Source organism: Bubalus bubalis, chromosome 3, assembly GCF_019923935.1.
Source record: "Bubalus bubalis isolate 160015118507 breed Murrah chromosome 3, NDDB_SH_1, whole genome shotgun sequence".
Classification (NCBI taxonomy): Eukaryota; Metazoa; Chordata; class Mammalia; order Artiodactyla; family Bovidae; genus Bubalus; species Bubalus bubalis.
Genome location: NC_059159.1, coordinates 19496742 through 19522313, shown reverse-complemented (window position 1 = coordinate 19522313; position 25572 = coordinate 19496742). Strand labels below are relative to the sequence as shown.

The 25572-nt window shown below is 49.6% G+C and overlaps 1 protein-coding gene, 1 long non-coding RNA gene and 1 other non-coding gene across 3 annotated transcripts; 1 reads left to right on the top strand and 2 right to left on the bottom strand.

Annotated features, from left to right (window-relative positions):
- Nucleotides 1–869: 869 nt before the first annotated feature.
- MEOX1 (mesenchyme homeobox 1) lies at nucleotides 870–19716 on the bottom strand. The gene is made up of 3 exons (XM_006046839.4): nucleotides 18797–19716; nucleotides 4296–4468; nucleotides 870–2968 (listed from the first exon to the last, which is right to left on the bottom strand). Exons 1-3 carry the CDS (start codon nucleotides 19263–19265, stop codon nucleotides 2846–2848), a joined length of 765 nt encoding a protein of 254 aa, XP_006046901.3. The 5' UTR covers nucleotides 19266–19716; the 3' UTR covers nucleotides 870–2845.
- Nucleotides 19717–21324: 1608 nt separating this feature from the next.
- LOC123332373 lies at nucleotides 21325–22023 on the top strand. The gene is made up of 2 exons (XR_006549164.1): nucleotides 21325–21450; nucleotides 21833–22023. It is a non-coding gene; the product is annotated as an uncharacterized LOC123332373 (long non-coding RNA).
- A 1338-nt stretch (nucleotides 22024–23361) lies between these two features.
- TRNAE-UUC lies at nucleotides 23362–23433 on the bottom strand. Its single transcript has one exon. It is a non-coding gene; the product is annotated as a tRNA-Glu (tRNA).
- Nucleotides 23434–25572: the final 2139 nt, after the last annotated feature.

Sequence of the window (25572 nt, the reverse complement as noted above, 5' to 3'; positions counted from 1 at the left end):
TTCCCTTATGATCCAGTGGCTAAGACTCTGAGCTCCCAATGCAGGGGGCCTGGGTTCAATCCCTGATCGAGGAACTAGATCCCACATGCCACAGCTGAGATCTGGCACAGCCAAATAAATAAACAAATATTAAAAAAATAGAGGAGACAGAAAGAACAGTGTCTGACAGAGAGTAAATGCTGTATAAATGGAGGTGAATGGAAGGAAGAGGGAAGGTAGGGTTACCGTTTAATGGGTAGCAGTTCAGTTTGGAAAGATGAAAAAGCTCTGGAGACAGTGGCAATGGTTGCGTAACAGTGTGTGAAAGTACTTAATGCCACAGAACTGTACATCTGAAAATGGTTTAAAATTTATGTTGGGGCATTTTACCACAATTTAAACAAATGTAGGTAAATGGGATCATCTAGGGAAGGTAAGAAGAGGGAGAAAAGGGTGGTAGACAGAAAGAGAAAATCTTGGAGCTAGGAATGCAGGCAAAAGCATTGAGAAAGGGAGATTAAGTCTGCATGGGAAACAGAGAAGGAACATTCTAGACAGACAAGAAAACCAAGAGAGAGGTTGATGTCCTCTGAAGCCACAGGAATTGAGTTAGCAGCGGGTGTTGGAATGCCTGGGGTGTCTGCTTTGCTTGGCTTTGAACCTGAACCTTCTCTTTGGCACCTTGATTTTGGTGGGTCTGCTTTCTTCTGCCAGCTCCTGATGATGTCATTTCTGGTTACCTCCCACACCAGGGCCAAACAGCCTCAGAGCCAAATCCTGGCCAGGACTCTCCTCCGAGCTCCCTCCCTTCTCTCTGTCCAGCCAAGCCTATTTTGTCCATTGCTGACATCTCAGTGAGACAAATCCCTTGTAATTAAAAAGACACAGAATTGAGGACACTTTTTCTCATGTCATTTTTATTACTGTTGGTGTATACTGTTGCACCCTGAAAAACAAAAACCTCCAAACGTTGAATTTAAAAATTAGGGATGGTTAGTTTTATGGTCAAATTTCCTTTATTAACAAAGGAGTTCACCTTTTGTTTATGGAACTTTGTCTATTTGATAAGCCACAGGTTAGGGAAACTGAAAGCTAAAATTTTTCAATGAGAAATGAAGACAATACAGTTGCAAGGAAGACAAGACTTTTTTTTTTAAACATCCATTATATTTGCACCCCTACGTTTTGAAGAACCAAGGGATACCTTGGTTTACAGGAGTTCTGTTTTCTTGTTGTTTCTAGATCTTGTCTGGCTGATGATCACATGAGTATCAGAGGACTACGTACAGACATGTGGTTCTTAGCTCTTCCAGGAAAAAAGACCTGGAAACTCTGCTCTTTTTTTTCTTTTTATTGATTTTATTTCTCGAAGAATTTTCTAAGTGATTGATCTTACACAGTTAACTTGATGTAATCTAAAGAAAATAGATGAAGTATACTTTAGAAAAAATTACACATGCTCTAACTAGCCATCTCACTTGGCAATCATTTTCCAGAGAGTCTGTCCTTTCAAGATAGGGAGGTGGGTTTTTTGTTTTTGTATTTTTTTTTTTTTTACACATGAATGATTACATCTACATACAAGAACTCAAACTCTTGCTGACCTCCCTCTGCAACACCAGCTGGCGTTGGGGGACAGAGCACTGAGGCAGGCAGGGGCCTCTCTCAAGGTGTCAGTAGCCCCAGGTTGCTGGGCCAACAGTCCTGGGGTGGGGGTTGGGCAGTCCACACATAAATGTGGCAGCTCCTCCCATCATAACAGCATTTGTGGAATGCACACTTCGGAGGGCCTCAGACGCATCCCATGGAGAAAGTAGGACATTTTCTTGGTCCTTTTGCAGCCAAAGTTCTTTGAAAGCACAAGACCCTGCAGCTGGAGAAAGAAACCACACCAGGGTCCCACATTTCTAGGCCCTCACCCAGTAAGCAGCCCTCGTATGGCTTCTCCATCCTCGGAACACTGGGACCCTCTCCAGTCCTCACTTCAATAATGTGAACATCTGGATAGTTTTTCCATCCAGAAATTACTGATTTAAAAGGAATAGCTGTTCCAGAGCTTTGGAGTCCAGCTCAACAATCCCAGGTATGTTCCTGAATTGATTTTGAAGAAGCAGGTGCTGTCCTGGGTCCCTTCTCACCCACCTAGTCAAGCCAGCATGAAAGGCCAGTGTGGGGACCACAGAGACCTATACCAAGCTGCTCTCCTGACTGTCTGCTTCCAGCCAGCGCTCCTGAACTTGCCCACGGAGCCAGCCAATTTGGATTCATGGATGGCTTCTGATTTGTAGCAGCTAAGTTTCTGTCTTCAGACTTCCTCACACTGATTTTTCCCTGGGGTTTTGGGACAACTGAGGTCCCCCAAAGCCTCAGAACAAAACCCAGAAAGGAGAGGGGTGTGTGTGTGTGTATGTGTGTGTGTCTCCTTGCCTTCCTTTAGGGGCATCTGCTTTTGTGACTCACCAGCTGGTCTCAAGGCTCCTCTCCCATCAGGCCAGGTGTCCAGAACTGGAGGAGGTCTGGCCGGTGTGGGAGGAAGGTTGTGAGAAGGAGGCGTAGGTGGCAGCTTAGACCCGAAAAACAGTGTCCCTGGAGCTATTCTCCGAATTCACTTGGGTTGACTCCATGAGAATTGTGGGAAGCGAAGGCCCTGGGGAAGGGGCTGCTAAAGACAGAGTAATGCTGGACAGAACTTTCTAGAAACTTCAAGGCTCCCAGGAACCCTGGGCAGCTTTCTATCCAGGAATCACTGTGAAGCGTGGAGAGGCTGCCCTGGGAGAGTGGGAGAAGGTTAAGGTGGGATTGGGGTAGGGGTCATTGGTAGGGGGCTCAGTCCTCAGTCTTTTTTTTTTTTGCTCCCTGGAGAATCTCACTCTGAACTTGGAGAAGCGGCAGAGTCCCCATCCTCGGGGTCCTGCCTGTGGGGGGAGATGGGCTGACCCCCCTTCACACGCTTCCACTTCATCCTTCGGTTCTGGAACCACACTTTGACCTGATGAAGGAAGCAGAGGAGCCCAGTCACTTCAGGGCAGGTGTGACCACCTCACCAATACTGATGCTCAAGGTACCTGAGGTGCAGCTCCAGGGAGCCCAGCTCGAAACTCTGCTTGCCCCTCCCCATGCCTCCAAAGGCTCCAGGTATTGAGACCAAAGGGAAGACTCATCAATCTGCTCAAAGACCTGTCTTACATCTCCAGATACAGAAAACATCACAGACAGAAGAACTGGTACTAAATGTCACTTTGCATTGGCCCCACCCCCTCCACAAGTCCCACCCCTCTTATGTGGACACCCCTCCCTCAAGCTTCTATTACCCAAGGATCTGGGAACACAGAATCACCAACCTTTCCCTTAGGCACATTTGGAAAGCATTTTCCAGCTTAGGTAGCTCTGATGTGGGCATTTTCTCATCTGAGCTTCAGCATTTACCTGCATGTAAACCTTTAGGGTGGGGTTATGACCCAGTTGGAGACAGGAGAGGTTAGGAGAAGATGTGATCCAGAGGTCCCAGAGCTATGAAGTGGTAGAAGCAAGATTTGAATCTAAGTCCTCTGATTCTAAATCCAGCACTCCAGCAGATCACTTTCTCAACTGAAAGCTGCTATCAATTATTATTATATTTTACTCCCCATCAGAGCATGAGTATGGGTGGAATGCTCTGAAGAAAAGGCCAAAACAAACGGCGAGGAAGTTTTTCTTAGAGTGTGCCCAGGAACCAGCTGCATGTCCAAATCACCTGGAGAACCTACTAGAAATGCAGATTCCCTCTTTTCCTCTATTACTGCACTATCACACTGTGGAACCCTGAAATCTGCATTTTAAACAAGGGCCTGGGTGATTCCACTGCACACTCACATTTGGGGATAAGCAGAGCAGAGGTTTCAACCCTGGCTGCATGTGAGAATCACCTGGGGGACTTTTTATTTTTTTTTAATATTTATTTATTTGGCTGCACCAGTCTTAATTGCCTCATATGAGCTCTAGTTCCCTGACCAGAAATTGAACCCGGTCACCTGCATTGGGAGCAGAAGTCTTAACCACTGGACCACAAGGGAAGTCCCAACCTGGGGGACCTTTGAAGAATTCTGATGCCTGGACTCCTCCCCAGACCAGTGAAAACAATCTTTAGGGGTGAGCTCCATACATTGGCCTTGTTAGAATCTCCACAGGTGATTGTCAGGTACAACCAGAATGTCTGGATTGGGTGGAGGGAGAGGAGGAAGGAGAAGGTTCCAGGAGAAGGGGGCAGGGAAGGGGGGGATGAGAGAGCACAGGAAATGAGGGATGGCCAGAAGAGGAGGGGCTCCTCCATGTTGCACCTGCCGCTCGGAGAGGTCGAGGTTCACTGCGATCTCATATCTGCGGAGCCGGGTCAGGTAGTTGTGATGAGCAAACTCAGCTTCGAGCTCCCGCAGCTGCTCCTTGGTGAAGGCTGTCCGCTCCTTGCGGGCCTTGCTGGCGCCCTCTGGCTTTGCTCGATTCTCCTGGTTGTCTGGGGAGAGAGGACCCCAAACAGGAAGACATGAACCGCAGGGACCTTGGTTCCCTTTCTTTTGTCTTCAAGCAGAGGCGCAGCCTGTCGCTCTTATTTTTAAAGGATGCTGAGAAAGATCCCACCGTGTCGCTTTATCATTCCTTCTAATGTCTTAACCCTAAGAGAAATGGAAAGAATTTAGGATCCCAACCTCAAGTGCCCTGCCCCTCAAACAACTATTTTTAATTTCCAGAGTACAGGAAGCTGCCTTTGGCTGCTGAATGACCTCTACCACCTGAGCCACCCTCAACTTGACATTGGTAGTGGCTGTGAGCTTGTGGGGCAAAATGCTTTAAAACGGAGGTTCTCTGTCCTCGGGGAGAGCAGTCCCATCTAGGAACTCATTATGAATGCAAATCCTTGGGCATCACCACACACACACCTGTTGAATGAAAAACTCTGGGAGTGGGACCCAGTGATCTGTTTTAACAAGGCTTCTGATGATTCAGACACACAGTCAGGGTTACAAACCACTGCTCTAAGACCTGGCTTCTCAAAGGATGGTCTGGTGGCAGTAGCAGCAGAGCCTGGGTGCTGACCAGACTTGCAAGATCTCCTGCTGCCCACCTCCCATCCTCAGATCTACTGAATCAGAATCTGGATTTTAGCACGATCCCCTTAGGAGTTAGGGCTTCCCTTGTGGCTCAGATGGTAAAGACTGCCTGCAATGCGGGAGACCCAGGTTCGATCCCTGGATGGGAAAGATCCCCTGGAGAAGGTCATGGCAACCCACTCCTGTATTCTTGCCTGGAGAATGCCATAGACAGAAGAGCCTGGCAGGCTACAGTTCATGAGACTGCAAAGAGTCGGGGACACGACTGAGCGACTAACACTATTACCAACCTTAGGAGTTGTGTGCACATGTAAATTGAGAAGCGCTACTTTAAGTTTCTTCCTGGCTTCCAAGACCTATCCTAGCCCCCACCTTTGACACCAGGAGGGGCCCAGTCTGGGAAGTTCATTTATGAAGGAGGCTCTGGGTTAGACATAGCAGGGGCTCAATCGCAGCTGCTAACAGGGGTGCAGGGACCAAGCACTTTAGGTGTATCAGCCACTTAATCCTCACAGGAATTCAGCCAGGTGAGTTCTAGGACGAAACCCATTTTACAGACCAGAAAACTAAGCACAGAGAAGTGAAGTAAATTGTTCTCTTGGCCAGTGAGTGGAAGGGCTGGAATCCACTCAGGCAGTTTGACTCACACACTGTTCTAATGAAATACATGTAGGAGGGCTTTACAAACTGTTAAGTGCTGTATACATAGAAGGGACTGTATCGTGACCTCCCAGAGTAGGGTAAGAGACAGTGGTGGGTGGAGAGGCGTAAAGGAAGGAGACCAACACACCCACACAATGAACGACCAACGCGTGCCACGTGGCCGGGAAAGGGCTCCAGGAAGCACGTTTTACGCAGGGCTCTAAAAATTAGAAGTCTTTCAACTCACTGTCCTTGTTTTACAGACTGGGAAGCTGGCCAAACCGCCAGACTGCCAAACCGGGTCGGGATACAGAGCCCCCTCGTCCACTCCGCGTTCCGTTGGGAACTTAGCCTGCCGGTTCTTTCTAGTGCTTTCCACGCAGTCCCTTGTATTTCAGTCGGCGAGTCCCCCGCCGGGAGCCCGGGAGAAAGGCGGGGAGATGCGGCTCAGGAGCGGGGAGGCGCGCGGGACAGAGATGGGGGCGCCTCCGGCCCCGGACCGGCGTACGGAAGCGAAGCGGAGAAGGCGGAGGAGGGCCGCCCCCCGGGGTCCCCGCAGCCCCGATTCCTGGGCTCCCTGCAGCCCCGATGCCCGGCTGTCCGCGCCGGGTCCGGGTGGGCCGCCCACCCGCGCCCGGGGGCCGGGAAGGAAGGGGGCGAGCTCTCCGGCCGGGCTGCCTGCCCGGACCTCTCCGGAAGCGGAGCGGGGGCTGGAGGGGAAGGACACGCCGCCCGGCTGGGGTCCCCCAGGAGTCCTTAGCCTTGGCCGTCGCGGCCCAGGGAGGGAGGGGCGGTCACGGTCACGCCGCGGAGGCGGAGCGAGGCCGCGAAGCCTGGCGCGGTTCCCATCCGCTCCTGCCCGGGGGCTCAGTGTTTCCCAGTACTTTCCTTTCACAGCAGTGGGTGTGTCAAACCCAGAGGACTTGCGCCGAGGTTTGCATCCTGGATCTTCTTGCTGGAGCCTCTCAGGAAGTCGCTTAACCTCCCTGGGCTTCAGCCTCCTTATCCAGAAATCTACCTCCCAGCGTTATTGGAAGCCTGGACAAGCTGCTGTAGGTGGAAAATGCTTTTAAAACTTCAAAGCACTGAAACGAATATATAGTATTCTTCTGATTCTTCAGTTCCTTGAGATGCCATCTGAGGGCCTGGGGTAATAGCAGCTGTCACTTCTTAAAGTCTTCCCTGTCCTAAGATGCAGTCACGGCTTTAATCGTCCCCACATAACACTGGAAGGAGTAGGCAGTATTATTATCCCTTTATCTTTGTCATGTGGATTTGTGTGATAATTTGATTCATAGCTCTCTCTCCCCAGGGATGTAACTGCTTTTCTCACTTGCTACTGAACCCCGCACATAGGAGGTACTTGCTAAATGTTTGCTAAATCCTTCTCAGTATACAGAGGCAGAAGCAACCTCAGAGAGGCCCGGGAACTTGGCCGGGCAGCTTTGGGGCAGCGGAACTGAGATTTGAATCCAGATCCAGCTGACGAGAGCCATGGCCATCATCAGCCCTGGTGTCAGGTTCTGGTGGCTGGCTGGCTGGGGGCAGCTCTGTGCATCTCCACCTCCAGGGCTCCCGGAAGCCTTGTCCTGGGTTGATGCTCACACCCCACCCTCCCCTTCTCCCAGGCCTGCTTAGGTGTGCATAGGTACCCTATGGACACCTCTCCCCCAGTTATACCCATCCTGTACACACATACAGAGTCCTGCACATAATCCTTCCTAGAGAGAAGAGGGAAGATCAGGAGCCGAGCCCTTTGTAGCTGGTCTTGGACTGGTTGGGGTGTGAAGGTGGCGACAACCAGGGCAGACCCTCCCTATCCACTCTCCTCTCTCATCTCTTATTATCCTGATTTGGGCACTGGGGCCTCAGGATAAGCTGGGAACCCAGTGTCTGAACCCGTATGTGAACCTCAAGGCAACATTCGACTAAACAGGGTGGCACCGGGGGGACCTTTGTCCCTCATCAGCTTCCCACAGGCGTTAAGAACCCTTTAGAAATGTCAGAAATGACAAAAGGGCCAGAAGTATATCAAGTTAGCTACCGCGACCACTGTGATCAAAAGGCTGCTTCGAAGGTAAAATGAGATGGGAGATGTGTGTTAACACAGCACAGTGCATGGCATTCAGCTGAGACCCCTTTGAAAGAACCACCAGGAGAGGTTCTACTGGGGATGATGCTGGAGAGGTAGCACAGGCAGAAGTAAAACACGATGCTTCTCGGGGCACCACATCTCAAGAACCATGCTAAAAGGATGCCTTTTCAATCTCTGGCCTTGTAACTGTTTTCCCTTCTCCCAGTACTTTTGCATATCTGTGCTCGAATCTGTGCCACTATTGTTTCCAGGCACAGTAACTAGAATTGATCTGCGTGAGGATCCACATCAGTCCTCCTGGTCCTGATTCTTCCTCAGGGCCAAAGGGTGCCTCTTCCATGACTGCAGAGGGAGGAGGCTGGCGTTCAGCAGGCTGCCTCTGTGTCTATGGAGGAGCCACGTGACCCCACCCCATCCTCTGCACACCCTCAGAGGGAGCAGGGCCATGATGGAATGGTCCAGAGTGCCCAGAGAAATGCAAACAGGATGTGTCTGTGTGATATTGTGGTTTCCACCATGAGCTTTTACACCATCCAAGGTAAATTATTTCATAAATAGCTGTCACGTTTGGCAGGCCTTCTTAAAGTCAGCAGACAGCTTTATTGGGACTAGAGGGAGGCTCAGACAGACATTGGGGAATGTGCCTTTTTTGGAGTCCTGTATTCCTACTCCCCAACTCTCACAGCCATTTAACATAAATTTCTATCCAAGACCAGATAGATGGTCACATGCCCCACGTTCAAATAGCACATTGCAGTTGACAATTGACAATGGGTTTCTCTTCCCCAGAGATAAACTTCTGTTGGGCTTTCCTCTGTACTACAGAATCATAGAATAGCAGACCTAGAAGGGGACTTAGAGATGATCTGATGTGGCCTTTTTACGTTACAGGTTAAGGTAAGAAACTTGCCTAAAGACATACAGCAAGTTAGTGGCAGAAGTGGGCTGAGAACCCAGATTTCCTTGAGAGGAAGCTATTTCCTTGCTATTAGGCTGCTTCCTATTAGATCCTCTTAATTATTCTGTGAAGTAGGTAAGGTATGCTGCTGCTGCCGCTGCTAAGTCACTTCAGTTGTGTCCGACTCTGTGCAACCCCATAGACGGCAGCCCACCAGGCTCCCCCATCCCTGGGATTCTCCAGGCAAGAACACTGGAGTGGGTTGCCATTTCCTTCTCCAATGCATGAAAGTGAAAAGTGAAAGTGAAGTCGCTCAGGTGTGTCCGACCCTTAGCGACCCCATGGACTGCAGCCTTCCAGGCTCCTCCATCCATGGGATTTTCCAGGCAAGAGTACTGGAGTGGGGTGCCATTGCCTTCTCCGATAAGGTATACATTAGACCATAGAACAAATGAGGAAATTGAGACCCAGAGATTAAATGGCTTGCCCAGAGTCCACCGGGACCCGTCCAGGTTAGGTCACCCTGGGCTGCAGGGACAATGAGTATGGAGTTGTGGTTACTCCAAGGATGGCAATCTGAATCTGTGTCCAGGTCGACCTCCCAGGGACTTCCCTAGGTGAGACCTTGGCAAATCCTCTGAAAATGGTGCCTATAGTTTCCTGGGCTACAGACCAGACCTTTAATGTGCTCATTAGCTGTGGTTCTTTTTTTTTTTTTTCAATTTGACCACACTGTGAAGCATGTGGGATCTTAGTTCCCTGACCAGGGATTGAACCCATGCCCCCTGCATTGGAAGCATGGAGTCTTAACCACTGGACCACTGGGGAAATCCCCTGCTCATTAGTTTTGACACTTTCAGCTTCAGAGGGAGGAGTCAAAGCCCTCAAAATAGACAAGACCTGGATGGAACCATTCCCCAGATGCGTTTGCATCCAGACCTGTCTGGCTTCCTAGGACTGGCCCGCCTCTCTCTCTGGGCCCCGCCCCACCTCAATGTCTAGACCCTTTTCCTCTCCCATGGGGGCCTGAGGAGACATGGTAGGGCTCCCAGCTTCTTTGAGGAGCCCAGCAGTGGGCCTGGGGAATTTAGGTTATGTTCTCTGGGATGGGAATGCCTAGGGCTAGAGTCATGTTTGCTGAGAGTCCCAGGTGGTGGTGGTGGGGCAGGCAGTGACGTTGGGCTCTGATGAGGGAAAGTGGAATGGACTGAGTGAGGAGTTGGGGTGTGGGGACCATGGAGGTTGCAGCAGAGAATTGGAGGGGGGAGGGGCAGTGGAAATGAGAGGTAGGAGCTGCAGTGAGCTTCTGAGATGGTTGGGGAAGGCACAGGCAGCTCTGGGCTTTGTGTTTATAAGTTCCAGATGTCTCCCTCAGCTGTCACCAAAGGAAGTGTAGGCTTTAGGACCCAGGCCCCGCCGCTCACATGGTTCCTTCATCATTGAATTCAAGGAAGATGGGAAAACATGAAATAGAAAAGGCTAGAGTGGGGGTGGGAGCTGAGAGGTGCCAGGGCAGCCTGATTCAGTGGGCAGAGTGGGCACTGAGGACGCTGGATCTAGGGGTCTCCAGGGCCCTCAAGTCTTGCCCCTCAGAGGTGGGTATGGATTTGCAATCGGCGTGATGCTCAAGAGTCATGCTCATGACCCAGGTGACACTTACTGAGGTTGTCCATTTATTTTGTTATCACGTCCTTTCCTTTGTCTGTCAAACACCCTGCTTCTCTAGGGATTCATTCCTAAAACAGTCTCCGTTTTTTCTTCTCTGTGCGAAAAAAATAAGAATGCCAGGATTGGGACTTCCCTGGTGGTCAAGTAGTTAACACCTCACCTCCCAATGCAAGAGATGGAGGTTTGATCCCTGGTCGGGGCACTAGGGTCCCATATGCCTTGTGACCAAAAATCCAAAACATAAAATAGAAGCAATATTGTAACAAATACAATAAAGACTTTAAATAACGGTCCACATGAAAAAAAAAAACAAAAAACTCGAAGAAGAAGGCAGGATCTCCTTGTGGCCAGAAGCAACACCCTATAGGAATGGAAAAGCTCTTGTGGCCAATAGACCCTGGACCCCGGGCTAGGGAAGCTCTGAGGTCCGGCCAAAGGGATTTATAACTGGAGCATTTGTGCCACTGCTAGACTCTTGTCCCCATTTCCTCTGTTTATGGGCCGAATCGTGTCCCCTCTATCAATTAATATGTTGACATTCTAACCCTCAGTACCTCCGAATGCGACTGTTTTGAGATAGGGTCTTTCAAGAGGTGATGAAGTTAAAATGAGGCTGTTAAGTACTTTCACAGAAGTACTTTCTGTACTTTAAGTACAGAGTACGAAAGTAGTTTAAATACTTCTGCTCAGTCGTGTCCGACTCTTTGCGACCCCATGTTCTATACAGTCCATGGGGTTCTCCAGGCCAGAATACTGGAGTGGGTGGCTCTTCCCTTCTCCAGGAAGGCTGTTAGCGTGAGCCCTAATCCAATCTGACTTGTGTCTTCATAAGAAGAGATGAGGACACAGAGAATGACCACGCACAGAAGAATGACCAAGTGAGGACATGACAAGAAGGTGGCCATTTGCCAGCCAAAGAGAGAAGCCTCAGGAGAAACTGAACCTGCCAACATCTTGATCTTTGACTTTCAGTTTCCAGAACTCTGGGAAAATAAATGTCTGTTATTTAAGCTACCCAGTCTGTGGTATTTGTTATACCCAAGCGAGCCAAGATGCCCCCCACCTAACTCCCTACAGCTGTGCTTACCACTAAGGAGAGAGAGGGAACAAGGCCATGATGGGCACAAAGCTGATGCAAGACCATAGGGACCTCTCTGCAAATTAGAAAAAGGTGTGCTTTCCTCTAGACTGGTGAGCACAGCCACTTGTTCACATGGCAGTTGGGCCCTTTAACTGCCCAGCCAGGAGCCCCCCTAAGTGCCTGACCATGGTGGGTCCCCTTTGCTGCTCAGCTATAGCAGCTCCCCTTGCTGGACCCAACCCCAGTGCCCTGTAGGGGATTCCTGTGAGTCAGCCCAGCCTGCATGTGGATGTTTACACATCTTTCTGACCCCAGCACTCACCCTGACCCTGTGCTGGTTTTATGATTGAAGTCTGGCTCTCTGCACGCTTTTTCATGAGTGAGACTATAAAAGTCCTGATGCATTTTACAGAAGCACAGCACACATGGTGAAAACCCCATGCCAGGCGGTGGAGCCACTCTCAGAAAGTGAGAAAATGAATGAGTGAATGCCAGATTACAGTAGAGGCTATTGGCCAGACACACAGCTTCTGTGTACAAATGTTACAGTAGGTGCTAGTGATACTGCACAGGTGAATCAGATAGCATTCCAGCTATCTAGACACTTCCGTTTTAAGGAAAAAGGCCGCTGTATGCATCTATAACTCGATATAAGCCAACTGTGGTTTGATGCTAAAATAGAGTTGTCAACAGGGCATGCTCCACATGTGTGGAGAGAGAGGTCACCAAAGGATTCTTGGACACTCAACAAACCAGGAAGAGAAGGAAATTACCTCAACATAATAAAGGCCATATATGAAAAGCCTGTAGCTAATATCATACGCAGTGGTTAAAAACTAAAATAGTTTTCTCTAACATTAGGAACTAGGCAAGGATGCTCATTCTTACTATTTCCATTTGATATAATGCTGGAAGTCCTAGCCAGAGCAATCAGACAAGAAAAAGAAGTTAAGAGACATCTAAGTCAGAAAGAAAGAAGTAAAATGGTCTCTCTTTGTAGATAGTACACTCTTGTATGTGGAAAACCCCAAAGATTCCACAAAAGCCTTTTAGAAGTAATACATTCATCAAGGTTGCAGGATACAGAATCAACATGCACAACTCAGTTGTGTTTCTATACATGAACAATAAACAATTCAAAAGGGAAATTAAGAAAATAATCCCATTCACAATACCATCAAAAAGAATAAAATACTTAGGAATAAATTTAACTAAGGAGGCAAAAGACTTGTACAATGAAAATTACAAAACATTGCTAAAAGAAATTAAAGACACAAATGAAAAGAAAGACATCCTGTGTTCATGGATTTTGAAAGGCAATATTGTTAAAATGTCCATACTACACAAAGTGATCTACAAACTCAGTGCAATCCCTACAAAAATCCCAATGGCATTTTTTGGCAAAACTAGAAAAAATCATCCTAAAATTCCTAGGAAATCTCAAAGAACCCTGAACAGCCAAAACAATCTTGAGAAAGAAAAACAAAGCTGGAGGCTTCCTGCTTCCTGATTTTCAAACACATTACAAAGTGACAGTAATCAAAACACTGTGATACCGGTGTAAGAGGAGACACATACATCAATGGAACAGAATAGAGAGCCCAGAAGTAAGCCTTCACATAAATGATCAAATGATCTTCAACAAAGGTGCCAAGGCTACACAATGGGGAAGGAACAATCTTAAACAAACGGTGCTGGGAAAACAGGATCTCCACAAGCAAAAGGATAAAGTTGGATCTTTTCTGTACACCACACATAAAAATTAACTTAAAAATACATTAAAGGCCTAAAAATGCAAGACCTAAAACTAGAAAACTCCTAGAAGAAAACATGGAGAGAATGGATTTGGCAATGATTTCTTGGATTTGACACCAAAAGTATGGTCAACAAAAGCATTCCATAGGGAAAACAGTATAGTGGTTCCTTAAAAGATTAAAATAGTTACCATATGATCCAACAGTTCTACTTCTGAGTATATATCCAAAAGAATTCACAGCAGGATCTTAAAGAGATTTGCACATCCATGTCCATTGCAGAATCATTCATAATAATCAAGAGGTGGAAGCAAACCAAGTGGCTATTACGGATGAATGAATAAAGAAAATGTGCATATACACACAGCAGAATATTATTCAACCTTAAAAAAAATAAAGAAATTCTGTCATACGCTACAACACAGATAAGGCTTGAGGACACCGGGCTAAGTAAACTAAATCTATCATGAAAATACAGATACTGCTTGATTCCACATATATGAGGTAAAAAGCTGAAACTCCAGTACTTTGGCCACCTCATGCGAAGAGTTGACTCATTGGAGAAGACTCTGATGCTGGGAGGGATTGGGGGCAGGAGGAAAAGGGGATGACAGAGGATGAGATGGCTGGATGGCATCACTGACTCGCTGGATGTGAGTTTGAGTGAACTCCGGGAGTTGGTGATGGACAGGGAGGCCTGGCGTGCTGCAATTCATGGGGTCGCAAAGAGTCGGACACAACTGATCGACTGAACTGAACTGAACTGAAAGTTCAAATTCTTAGAAACAGAAAGTAGAATGCTGGTTGCCAGGGCCTGGGGGGAGGGGTGGTGCAGGGAAGAGGGTAAAAGGAACTGTTTTTCAATGGATGTAGAATTTCATTGTATAAGATGAAAAAGTTCTAGAGATCTGTTGCACAATTATATATATATATATAGTTAATGCTACTGAACCGCACACTTAAAAGTGGTTATGATGGTCAAGCTTACATGATATGTTTTTGATCATAATAAAGAAAAAACAGATTTCAAATATTAGATGTTTGATGGTAAGAAACCTCAGGAGAGCTCCTTTATGAAGCTCCTTTATGCAAAATGTATTTATAAAATCAGCCGCAGTTTCTAGCGATACTGTCATTTGAAACTTCTAAACTGTAACTTTCACTGAAATGATGCTATGTACAAGTGGAATCATGAAGGCAGCATGGAAGGAGTGAAGGATCCTTGGAGTAGATGGCTTTCAAGCTGGATGTTAAAGTAAGGCAGAAGGGTGTGGGAAGAGAAGGGTGTTTGAGGCAAGGGGAAGCAAGGGGAAGCACTGAACAAATGGGGGTGGTGGGGAGAAAAAGCAGGGTGCCTTTTCAAGGCAACTAAATTGGCTTGGTGGCTTGTTGAGTGGAGATAGAAGTGGAATGGGTGGGCTGTAGAGGGAAATCTGGTGGGAAAGAGGCCACTTTGTGGAGGGTTTTTCAACCTCAGGGGAAATTGAGTGTGCGTAGCTGGGCAGGGGCAGGGCAGGTGGACATCAGATCTTACAGGGGAGAAAACAGGGAAGGAGGAGCCCTGGGAGGCACACATGTTGGTGATTCAGGAGTATGGGGTGGAGGACAAAGCAAGTCTGATGAAGACAGAATGACTGTGAGAGCATCAGCCAGCAGCGGGGATCCCAGGCATGGAGGCCCTCCCAGGCGGCCGATCAGATTCACCTGTTGCTGCCGGGCTGATCACACGCGACCTTCCCTTGAACCCTGTCAGGAAATCACCATGAAATCCTTCATTCCCATAAATTAAAGACGCCCATGGTAGCCATGACAGATTAAGGGGCAAACAGGAGTGGCAGCTGTCCTTGCCAGCAGGGGTCTTTAACGCTCCCTGGCCCCCTGGAGCGAGAGTGGTTAGGACAAGTTAACATCACAGCCAACTCCTAAATCAGCTTTGTGCAGTGAACCAACAGAAAGTTTCAGAGTGGGGTCCAGGGAGCCCCTCTTTCCTGACCATTTCCTTGAGCAAATCAGCTCCACTTCCAGTGATGGCAAGTCATGGGAAAGCAGCTGGGACTGGCAGAGCTTTGAAGGAGACCGGTGAGCAGAGAACGTTCCTTTCGAAACGAACTTTCAGTAACTTTCTGTTACAGGACCCTTCCTGGCCAGGCCAACCAGCTTGGGACACGTTTACCAGGCACGACTCACTCCCTCCCCCAGCTTCTCTGGTGGATCTCTGAGCTTCAGGCTCCTAATTGATGGCAACTGGATTTCAGGACCAACAATGATTTTGAGAAGTTTCCATATTTTATATCCCAGGCTCAGGAATTTCTGAGACAGCATGTTTGAAATGTTCAATTCCACTGTCCCCCCAAACAAAAGGCTATTTTTCAGATTCTATGTTCCGGAGACTAGTTCTGTAAAGATGGGCCTGATACCATTAACAACCACTATTTATCGAACTCATGTGCAAGGCACAGGGTTCATCTCATGGATCACAGTGTTTAACCTTCGCAGGGACTCTATGTGGAGGGTGATACTGTTATAGTCCCATTTTACAGCTGGGGAGACAGAGGCTCCGAGAAATTAAGGACCTTCCCAACGTCAAGCAGTGGGAAGTGGCAGTGCCAACCCGCAACCTGTCTGCCTGATTGTGAAGCATGATGGAAAACACACTTCTGATCAGTGCTGGTTAATCTTCCAGAGATGGCCTAGCAGGGGCCGGGGCGAGACACTCACATTGAGTACAACATGCAAGGGGGTGCCAAAAACCACAGTAATGAAGAGAAAGAATATTTTAACACAATGTTTAAAAAAATCAAAATTCTTACAAAAAGTCCATGATGAATAGGATATCAAAGTTTAAAATAGACAGTCCAACCAGTGAATCAGGATTGATAGGGTGGATGGGGGTTCTTTGTTTTGTTTTTCAATATTTATTCTGGCTGTGCCAGGTCTTAGCTGGAACATGCAGGATCCAGTTCCCTGACCAGAGATCGAACCCCAGTCCCTTGCATTGAGAGTGTGGAGTCTTAGCCACTGGACCACCAGGGAAGTCCCAGGGTGGTGATTCTTTGTGGATTTGTCTCTTGTGATCTGAATTCCAGACTCCTGGAGTTAGTTGTGAGCCCTGCCCATCGCTTTCCCTTTTCTTTAGGTTCTTACAAAGCTGATCTTTCCTGCCTCTTTAATTAAATCCCAAAGGACGATGCAAGCCACTGGAGGATAAAGATTTCCATGTTGACCACAGAGTGTCTGGAACCCCAGAGAATGAATGAGAGTCAGCTAGCTGTGCCCTGCCTTGTGTGACTGCTGCTGCCAGTGCTGCTTCTGAGAGGACCTTGAGGGAGAGCTCAGGGCCCCTCCTGGGTGGGAACCTCTCCTGACCAGAAGTTGACCCTATGAGGAGGGTGCCCTGGGGTGGCCAGCTGCTTGGCATGTGAGAAGCACCATCCACGGGCCACTCATCAAAAGGAAAGATGGTGAATTTGGGTCCAGCTGAAACATGGAATGACCTTGTCTAAGCCTGGCCCTTGGCTTTGTCCATGCCTTCCCAGTACCCTTGGCTCACAGCTCCCTGGAAAGTGTCTGGATGCAGCTGAGGTGGGTGTGGGCAGAGATTGAGGAGTTACAGTGGCAGGCGCTGTAGAGGGGCGAGCTCTTCAATTAGGCACAGAGCCAAGGAGCTGAGCGTTCCTTGGAGAGGAGAAGCAGAAAGTGTCCCATTCTCAGCAAAGCTCCAGCCAGGCCTAGGAACAGTTCTGGGTTTAACCGGCTGAGAATTTAAAGAGCCCTCCTATTCATAGCATCCCAGAGGGCTACGTTTTGTTTTGCTTTGCTTTTAAATCAAAGAAATTATTGTTTTATTTATTGGTCTTGAAGCATGGCACCTGGGATCTTAGTTTCCTGACCAGGTATTGAACCCTTGCCCCCTGCAGGGGAAGCACAGGGTCTTAACCACTGGACCACCAGGGACTGTGGTTTTTATCATCCACTGTGAGCACACTGAGGGACTTCTTCAAGCATGGAGGCCAGATATTTCAAAATGAGGATTGTGTTTGAGATCTGAAGGGTGTGGGATTTGGGGTCTGAAGTCTGAGGTTTGAGCTTTCTTCTAGGGTGACCAGCTGTCCTGGGGACACTGGACTTTCAATGCTAAAACCAGGAAAGTGCTGGGTACATTGGGATGAGTGGGTCACTCTCTTTTAACTCCGTGTTAGCAGAACTCCTCTCAAGCTTTTCAGTCTCTTCTTTTCCATGAGTAAAGAATTGAGGTACTGATAAGACCTGATGGAGCAAACTCGAGCCTGTGCGACTCAGAACTATCGTATGTTTCTTACAGCACCTTGAACCCCTCAGTCATAGCACAACGACTGCCAGTGGCATCTGCTGGCCTCCCCTCCCTCTCAGTTTGAGCTGTTTGGGGGCGAGAACACCTTATTCATCCCTGCAGCCCCAGGGCCTCTGCCAAAACTCGGCAAACAGAAGGTGCTCGGGAAATCTGGGCTACTTTGCAAGCACTTTGTAAACTAAAGCAGAGAGTGTTCTCTTTGGTTGGTCTTCTCATTCGCTGCCTGCCCCTCATTAGCCCCATGAAAACTTTTCTGTAGGTTCAGACAGATAGATGTACCCTAAGGGCAGTCGTTAGGAGGACATAGTCGGGCAGTGGGTGCAGGAGGCAAGGGCACTGTCTTGTTCTGGTTGAAATAGAGACGGCGAATGAGACAAAAGGTGAATGGGTGGTGAGAGAAGCTGGGAGGTCCCATGGGGAGATGAGGAAAGAACAGTCCCCCCCACCAGGAGGAGATGGACATTAACTGGGGTCTGAACAAGCAGGCCAGCTCCATCCTCTGGCCTCTGATACTCCACCAGTGCTTACCCTCTGCTGCCTGCCTCTCTGACTCTCCCCAAGATTGGTGACTCCTCAGGAGGGCTCCTCTGAGGAGTGGCCTTTGGGAGATCACCCAGACCTTAGCAGGTTGTGCTGCCCCTTGGCCTGTGCACACAGCCCAGCAGGGCAGAGCATTCCTCATGGGCAGTCTGCCCCATACCTTAGCGTTTGCCTCTCGCATCCCTGCCCTATGTCTGCTTTGCTGCCTCTAGACTTCCAGAGACAGAGTCCTGGTTCTGTTTGATTGCCCAGGGTCCCAGCCTTGGTCCTAGTCCTCTGAGCCTTGGGGAGTAAGCTAACTCTCCTGGGGAGTAAGCCCAGGAGCTTTCGGGGTCATTTGGAACCGGCTGGGGGCATACTGGGAGAACTGTAATCCAGACGCAGTCCAGTTCAGAAAAGCCCCCTCCAGCCCTTGCCAACCTCTACCCGGAAGCTCCATCCCACCTGCCCTCCAAATCTTTGTGGATCCTGTTTCATTCTCTTTTCAGCACATCCTTCCTGGAACCCAGGAGAGGTGAGGACACAGACATAGCCCCCATCACCAGAGAATCCTAGAATTCTGAGCAGAAATACACCCAAAGGTAACTGGTTTAAGTCTCCTGCCTTTGGGGAGGTTAGATCATATTATCCCCCATTCACATCAGGCTACCTAGGCTCAGAGAGGGCAAGCAACTTCCTCAAGGTCACACAGTAAAGGAACAGTCAGCTGCTCCTCAGCCACCTACCTGAATTCTCCTTTTTCCGTCTGGTTGACTTCTTCTCCGTCTCGTTGGCAGTGCTCCCAAGGACCTCATAGTCCTCGCCTGGGCCTCCCATGGTGTCCACCAGGCCTGGGCTGTTGGCCCCTATCTCCTTGGAGCCCCCCACGGGGCCTGGGTTGAGCCTACGCCGGGCCTCCGAGACAGGGAAGTGCCAATCGGGGGGCTGTGGGAAGGCAGGGTGCTGCTCAGTGAAGCCTCGCTCCTCCCGGGGCAGGCTGTGTGGGGTGGCTGCCAGGCATGAGGCTGAGAAGTCGGGGTATGCAGCTGTCGCTGTCGCTGGGAAGTCTGGTTTCTGGTGGAAGGAGAATGGGGTTGGCGGGTAGTGGGGGAGCCCTGAGGCCCCAGTGCCTTCCGAGTGCGGGTTTCGAAGGCAGCCCCAGACGGGGGCTGGGGGGTGGGGACCCCTCATGCAGCTGCTGGCCGCTGGATCCATCTGCTGTCTGCTGCCCGCCTCAATCCTTTCAAAGTTTGGATTCTTACACTTTTTATATTCAAATTGTTAAAAATGCAACAACAAAAAAATTTTTTTTTCAACAGGAGGGCAAAAGTGCTCAATAGAAAATTTGCCCCAGGAACCAAAACAAAAACCAAAACGAAAATTGCTCCTCAGAGTACGCACACGTGTGGGTGGCCACACATACGTGTACCCGCACCTATGTTGGATTTGGCTCTTGGCTTCCTGTTCCCCCTGACCCACCAGCCTGACTAGTGGGGTCCCCTATACGTGTATTTGTCGCCGATGACACTAAACATTTTCACTGTCCCAGCCCAGACGCACCGGCTGATGAGGGCTTGTCCTGGAGCCCGCAGCAAATGCCTGCAAAGAGCTGGTCCAGGGCTGCTGAGACACACTTTTAAATCCTGCGGTGGGGAGAGAGTGACAAATTTCTGAAGTGAAATGTGAGAGAGGAGAGGGAGGGGTTAACCAGCACACACACGATCCCCTCCAACCAAAACCCGAGCAGGCAACTATTAATCATCAGAAACCTTATATGCACATCTAATGGGATTTGCAGATGGAGTCTTTTAAAGAAACATTGTCTGTATTTTTTTTTTAAGGAAAGAGAGCAGCACACACACACTTTCTTTAATGTGCCTCCTATAACACTATGAAGTTATTTTATTGCACTGTTAACAAAATTCCCCAAGTCTTGGATTTGAAAAAAGCCTTAAGTCAGATCCAGAAACCATCACGTGCCAAATTCCAGGGAGTGAAGCGGGGAATAAGTGCAAGAGACAAGTTTGCTGATTGCATTTGATTTAAAGGCCCTTCTACTGCTGCTTGCAAAAAGGAAGGTGGATTAAAAGCAATCTTTTTTTGCAAGTCTCAGTGGCCCACTACAGTCTGTAGTAGAAAGAGAGACACACTCCAGAAAAAAAATATTTCTCTCGGCCCACAGTGACATTCTCACTTTCTCAGTAACTTAAAAAAACAATCAGATTCTTCCTTCCGCTCTTTAACCCCCAACTTACATGCCAATTAGCCACACTCTTGTCTAGTGGGGTTTCAAGTCATTTTTCTCCAAGGCAAAGGAAAGACACTTAGGTAGGTGCCTTGAAGTTTCTCCCAGCTTCCCCCACCTGCTCTCTGGCCCTGTAACCTTCGCCCACCTGCTTTGTCTTCCCCACCCCCAGGGGCCAAGTTTTCCATGGAGTCTGTGCATGGAAATAGGAATCAGGAGCTTCTTGTTCCCCAAAGAGTTCTCTCTCTCTCTTTTTAAAAATATTTATTTACTTGGCTGCACCGAATCTTAGCTGCGGCACGGGGGATCTTCAATTTTTATTGCAGCACATGGGATCTAGTTCCTTGACCAGGGATTGAACCCCGGGCCCCCTGCATTGGGAGCGTGGAGTCTTAGCCACTGGACCACCAGGGAAGTCCCCAAAGAGTTCTCTTTGACAAACAGTCTCATGGTCTAAGAGCTTCCCTGGTGGCTCAGAGGGTAAAGAATCGCCTGCAATGAATGCAGAAGACCAGGGTTCAATCCCTGGGTTGGGAAGATACTCTGGAGAAGGAAATGGCAACTCACTCCAGTTTTCTTGCCTGGAGAATTCCATGAACAGAGGAGCCTGGTGGCCTACAGTCCATGGGGTCACAAAGAGACAGATACAACTGAGCGACTTTCACTTTCTCATGGTCTTATAGGCTGGTGCCCATCACAGGAGGATCCATTGCCATTTCAACTGGCCAGTCAGTCTACTCAGTCACCATGGCCTGCTGGTCTCTCTGGAGGGTTAATATAATTTCTTGGAGAATGACATTCCAAGCATATAGGGTCAGAGCTCCTTGCCCACTGAATTATTTACATAGTCTAGTGCGGCAGGATTGGGGCTGAAATGGGAATGGACGGTAAGAACAGTGTATATGCTGGCTGGTTCCAAAGATGCCCAAGGTTCCCCGAGGAGGGGCCATGGGTCTCAGCTCTGAGGCCTGGAGGCCGCACACATGATGTTAATTAAACAGGCATCTCATCTTCCAGAACAGGCAGCCAGGGTGTTGCAGGCTGGTGGAGGAGCTGGGGTCAAAGCCACAAACCAGACTCCCCTCTCTGCTTTGTCCAGGACTTGCCCATTGAGTGTACATCTCTCCTCTGAACCTTACAACTCTCCTATTTTGGGTAAAGAAAGAATTACACTCTACATTTATGCACATGAAGAAACAGAGGCTCAGACAGATGTGAGCTGCTCGGAATCACACAACTAAGAAACGGCAGAAGCAGGCATTGCCCTCAGGTGGCCGGCTATCCAGTCTGGAGCACTCTGATGCTGAGGAAGGAGCACAGACTTTGGGGTTAGACAGTTCAAAGTTCAAGTCCGGAATCTGCCACTTCCCAGCTGTGTGCTCCGGGACAATCACTTCATCTCTCTGAGCTTCCATTTCCCCTAACCTGGGATGGTCCTTACAGCTTCCACTTAGCCACTGATCTTAGTGCCTCAACCACGTTCCCCAGTGGATGCTACAAAAGCCCACTGGGTTCTCACCTTCTCCATCTTTTATAGGAGGAAGCACAGAGAGACTGCATAACCTGCACCAGGTCACACCACTGGCAAGTGGAGGATCCAGGATTCAAACCCAGGCAGCCTGGCCCCACTGCCTCAGAATGCCCGCCCCACAGATGTTGGAGAATTCGAAATGAAATCATTTATGCGAAGTGCGAAGTAGGTAATGGATAAAAGTGGCTGCCTTCCTAGTCCATCTAGTTTTCCTTTACCTGGATGATTCCAAATGGGACTGAGGAGGGGGCACTGAGGGAATTCCACAGAGAACAGCCTGGGGAGGTCCCTCGAGGGGCTGCAGGCTGTGGGGGCTCTGGAAGGAATCCACAGGAGGCTGGGGGGGGGGAGAGGACCTTCCCGGGGTCTGGCCCGCAGGCTATAACCGGACTCCGGCTCTGTCCTCCCCATCTGGCCAGGGACCCCATCCCAGGGAGGCCCAGAGCCTGGCCCTTTGCCCCTGGAAGGCTGGGTCCTGGGTCATGGAGGGGGCTGAGAGGTCAGGAGGGGCTCGGGGAGGGGCGCAGGGGGCCCTCTGCACTGAGAAGGCAGGGCCCTGGCACCCTGGCGCCGCACAGCTGCTGGCGTCTGTCAGCCTCCCCGCGGGGCGCGGCCGGGGGCCTGCTGGCCTCTCCATCTTCCTGACAGGCTCCTCTTCTGAGGCCGGGAAAGAACAACAATGGTCCTCCCCTCGCGGCGACCCATTTGTTAGATGAAGGCCGAGCACCGGCACCTTTAACCTCCTCAAAGTCAGCGTGTCCCCGCCAAGGCCCCGAGGCCCGCAAGACAGAGATGGATGGACGTGGCTGTTTGTGGAAAAAAGCCCTGAGCGGCCAAGGGGAGCAGGGTTTCCAGGAAGGGAGGGGACCCCGTTTCTGGTTGTTGTTGGGGGAGTTGGAGAAGGAAGAGGAAAAGCCTGCGTGAGGAGGAGGGTCCCTGAGGAAGATGGTGGGCTTGGCCACACCTGAGCCATCCCAAGGAACTTTTGGAATTTCCCCCATTGTGCTCAACACGCGGGCGTGTCCTTGGGAATCCCCCACAGCTCCCCACCCCCGACCTGTGCCTGCAACTGCAGGGCTGTCAGGGCAGAACCTGGGCCCGGAGGCAGAGGCTCGAGTTCCACGTGTGGCCTTGTCCTTCTTCTGCTACGTGGCTGTTGAAGCAGAGATGACAGTACTCACCTGGTGTGGCTGTTAAGAGGATCCACGATCTGATGCCTGTGAAAAGAGCTGGCTAACCATAAAGGGCAATGCACGTGGGGAATTACTTTATCTCCTCTTTCTGTACTCTGCTGGACTATGGGGCAGGTCACAGCTCCATAGAGGATGAAGACAGCACATCCTAGCTGCCCTTTGACCCCCACACCTTCTTCTATGGTAACATAACAGAGGGTCAAGGTCATGGCCTTGGGAATCAGGAGAGTGTGGGTTCTCAGCTCTGCCACTAATAAACTGAATGGCCTTGGGTAACTCAGTTTATCATTTGTGCCTCCTTTTTTTTTTTTTGGCTGTGCTGCGCAGCTGGTAGGATCTTAGTTCCCTGACCAGGGATTGAACCTGGGCCCCAGCAGTGAAAGCTCTGAGTCCTAACCACTGGGCCACCAGGGAATTCCTGAGCCTCAGTTTCTTCATCTGTAAAGTGGGAATAAGTTTTTTCTTCTTTCCCTTCTTTCTCAGTTGGGTTGCTGAGAAGTGAATGAGGTATTGTAGGAAATCTCGTGCCATAGCTTAATGTACAGTGTTTAGTGGTAATGTCTGGATGACGATGATGGAAATACCTGAGGTTCTTGCCTTGAGGACAACTTCAAAAGGCCACTTGAGAGGGAGAAGGCCATTAACATTCACTCACTTAGTAGAGCAAGAGTCGGATAAGACACCTGATCCCCAGCAAGACCACGTAGGGATGAGAGGGGAGACAGACAAGCTGTCTTGTCTTCCAAGGATGGAAATCATTTTGGACCAGAATGTTTGTGGCTGGTCCTGGGATTCATTTGGAATGTATATGTCCTTTGCTTCTTGGAAGACTTTGAGATACCAGGGTCACTACTGACCTCTAGGACTTTTATGAGGCTCAACCAATTCGATGGACAGATTAGAGTTGAGTAAACCACAGAATACTGTCCTCACAACGGTCACAGATGCTCCCAGGAAGCTTGCAGGACATTCCACGCCAAGGACCCAATGACAGGGTCTTGCCTTAAATCCCGGAAAACACTGTGTTAATATTAGAGACAATTTCTCGGATGAGTTTCCTCTCTTGTGTGTAAATTTTTGGTGCAGCCATCACTTGTCTGCACCAAAACTGTGGGCAGAGGACTGGAAAACACAGTCATCTGAGGCACTGAGTCACCTGATTCTGAACTCCAGCTCCTGAAGGTCACCTGACCGCGGTCTCCTCAACTGAAAAGTAGAAGCTCACTGTATAGACGACCTGTAGACACTCAGTAGATGCTCAATAAACGTGCCCTTTCTAGAGCTTCTGTGCCTGAAGGAGCTAGAAGCATGTGAATCTCAAGGGCAAGCTCTCAGTTAGGGCATCCAGGAAAAACAATACAGGGAGCCCAGTTAAGTATGCTCTGTGTAATATTGGTGGCTCAGTGGTAAAGAATCTGCCTGCCAATGCAGGAGACACAGGAGATGTGGGTTCGATCCCTGGGTCGGGAAGATCCTCTGGAGAAGGAGATGGCACCCCACTCCAGTCTTCTTGCCTGGACGATCCCATGGATAGAGGAGCCTGGAGGGTTATAGTCCATGGGGTTGCAAAGAGTCAGACACGACCTAGCACACAGCCATTCAGATATAATACTGGAGCACACTTAAGCTAAAAAGGAATTTTTTATTTATCTGAAATTCAAACTCAACTGGGTGTCTGTTTTCCGCACCGCCCCCCCCCCCCGCCCCCCGCTAAGTCTGGAAACTGTCATCCAAGGCAAAACTAATCTTCAAGATGGAGAAAACTCTGGCCTTACTTTCTGAGCCAGGATATCTGCACTTTGACAGAAGGCTCTGGAAGGACATTCTCAAGGGGAACTTCCAGAGGGAGGGGTGGTGGTCGGGCAGGTTTTACTTTGTCTGTGGGCTTTCTGGTTGCAAGAGGAGCCCAGGGTCCCCCAGGAAGTTCTCCTGTGGAGGCCTTGGGAGTGAGACAATGCAGACAGGAGGCAGGAGGAGCAAGGGCGTGCAGGTGGAAGGAGTGAGGACAAAGGTGAGTGCCCCTGGGCAGGAAGTGCTGAAAGGGAGAAGGAGGGAGGCCTGGGCAGGGCGCCAGCCTGGGAGACTCCCGGCCCACTTCCCTGGGCGCGCCTTTCCAGCCCCTGATGCAAGGCAGCCGGGCCATTATTTGGGGGGAAAACCAGCTAACCAGATAGGACAGCAAACCAGGGATTTATGTGGTGTGGGAACAGCTCAGGTTTCCCTCACTGTTTATCCAGCAGTATTTTTTAAAACAGAAATCAGCACGGGTAACCACAGCTGTGAGTTACTGGTTCTGGCTGCAAGGCCCTTGAGGGCTGAGGAGAGTAGAGGGGGTCTCCTCAAAGGTGCTTTGCTCTGCAACGGCTTAGAAGTTGCTAAAGGAATGTGTGCTTCCAGAGCCTGGGGCCAGGTGGGAAGGGCAGCCCTGGGCAGGCCCCAAATCACTCTCTCTCCTTAGGACAAAGGCCAGCATCCCTGGGGGAACCGTGACTGTCAAGGCCTGAAGCCTTAGAGACCTCGGGGTCTAGGGGTCATGAACCCTCAAGGGGCCAG

Coding starts and splice junctions, on each gene's coding strand:
- MEOX1 (XM_006046839.4), bottom strand. CDS start 19,265: ATGGATCCAGCGGCCAGCAGCTGCATGAGGGGTCCCCACCCCCCAGCC. Junction 4,469..18,796: donor ACGGAAAAAGGAGAATTCAG/GTAGGTGGCTGA, acceptor CTCTCTCCCCAG/ACAACCAGGAGAATCGAGCA. Junction 2,969..4,295: donor TCGACCTCTCCGAGCGGCAG/GTGCAACATGGA, acceptor TTCCTTCATCAG/GTCAAAGTGTGGTTCCAGAA.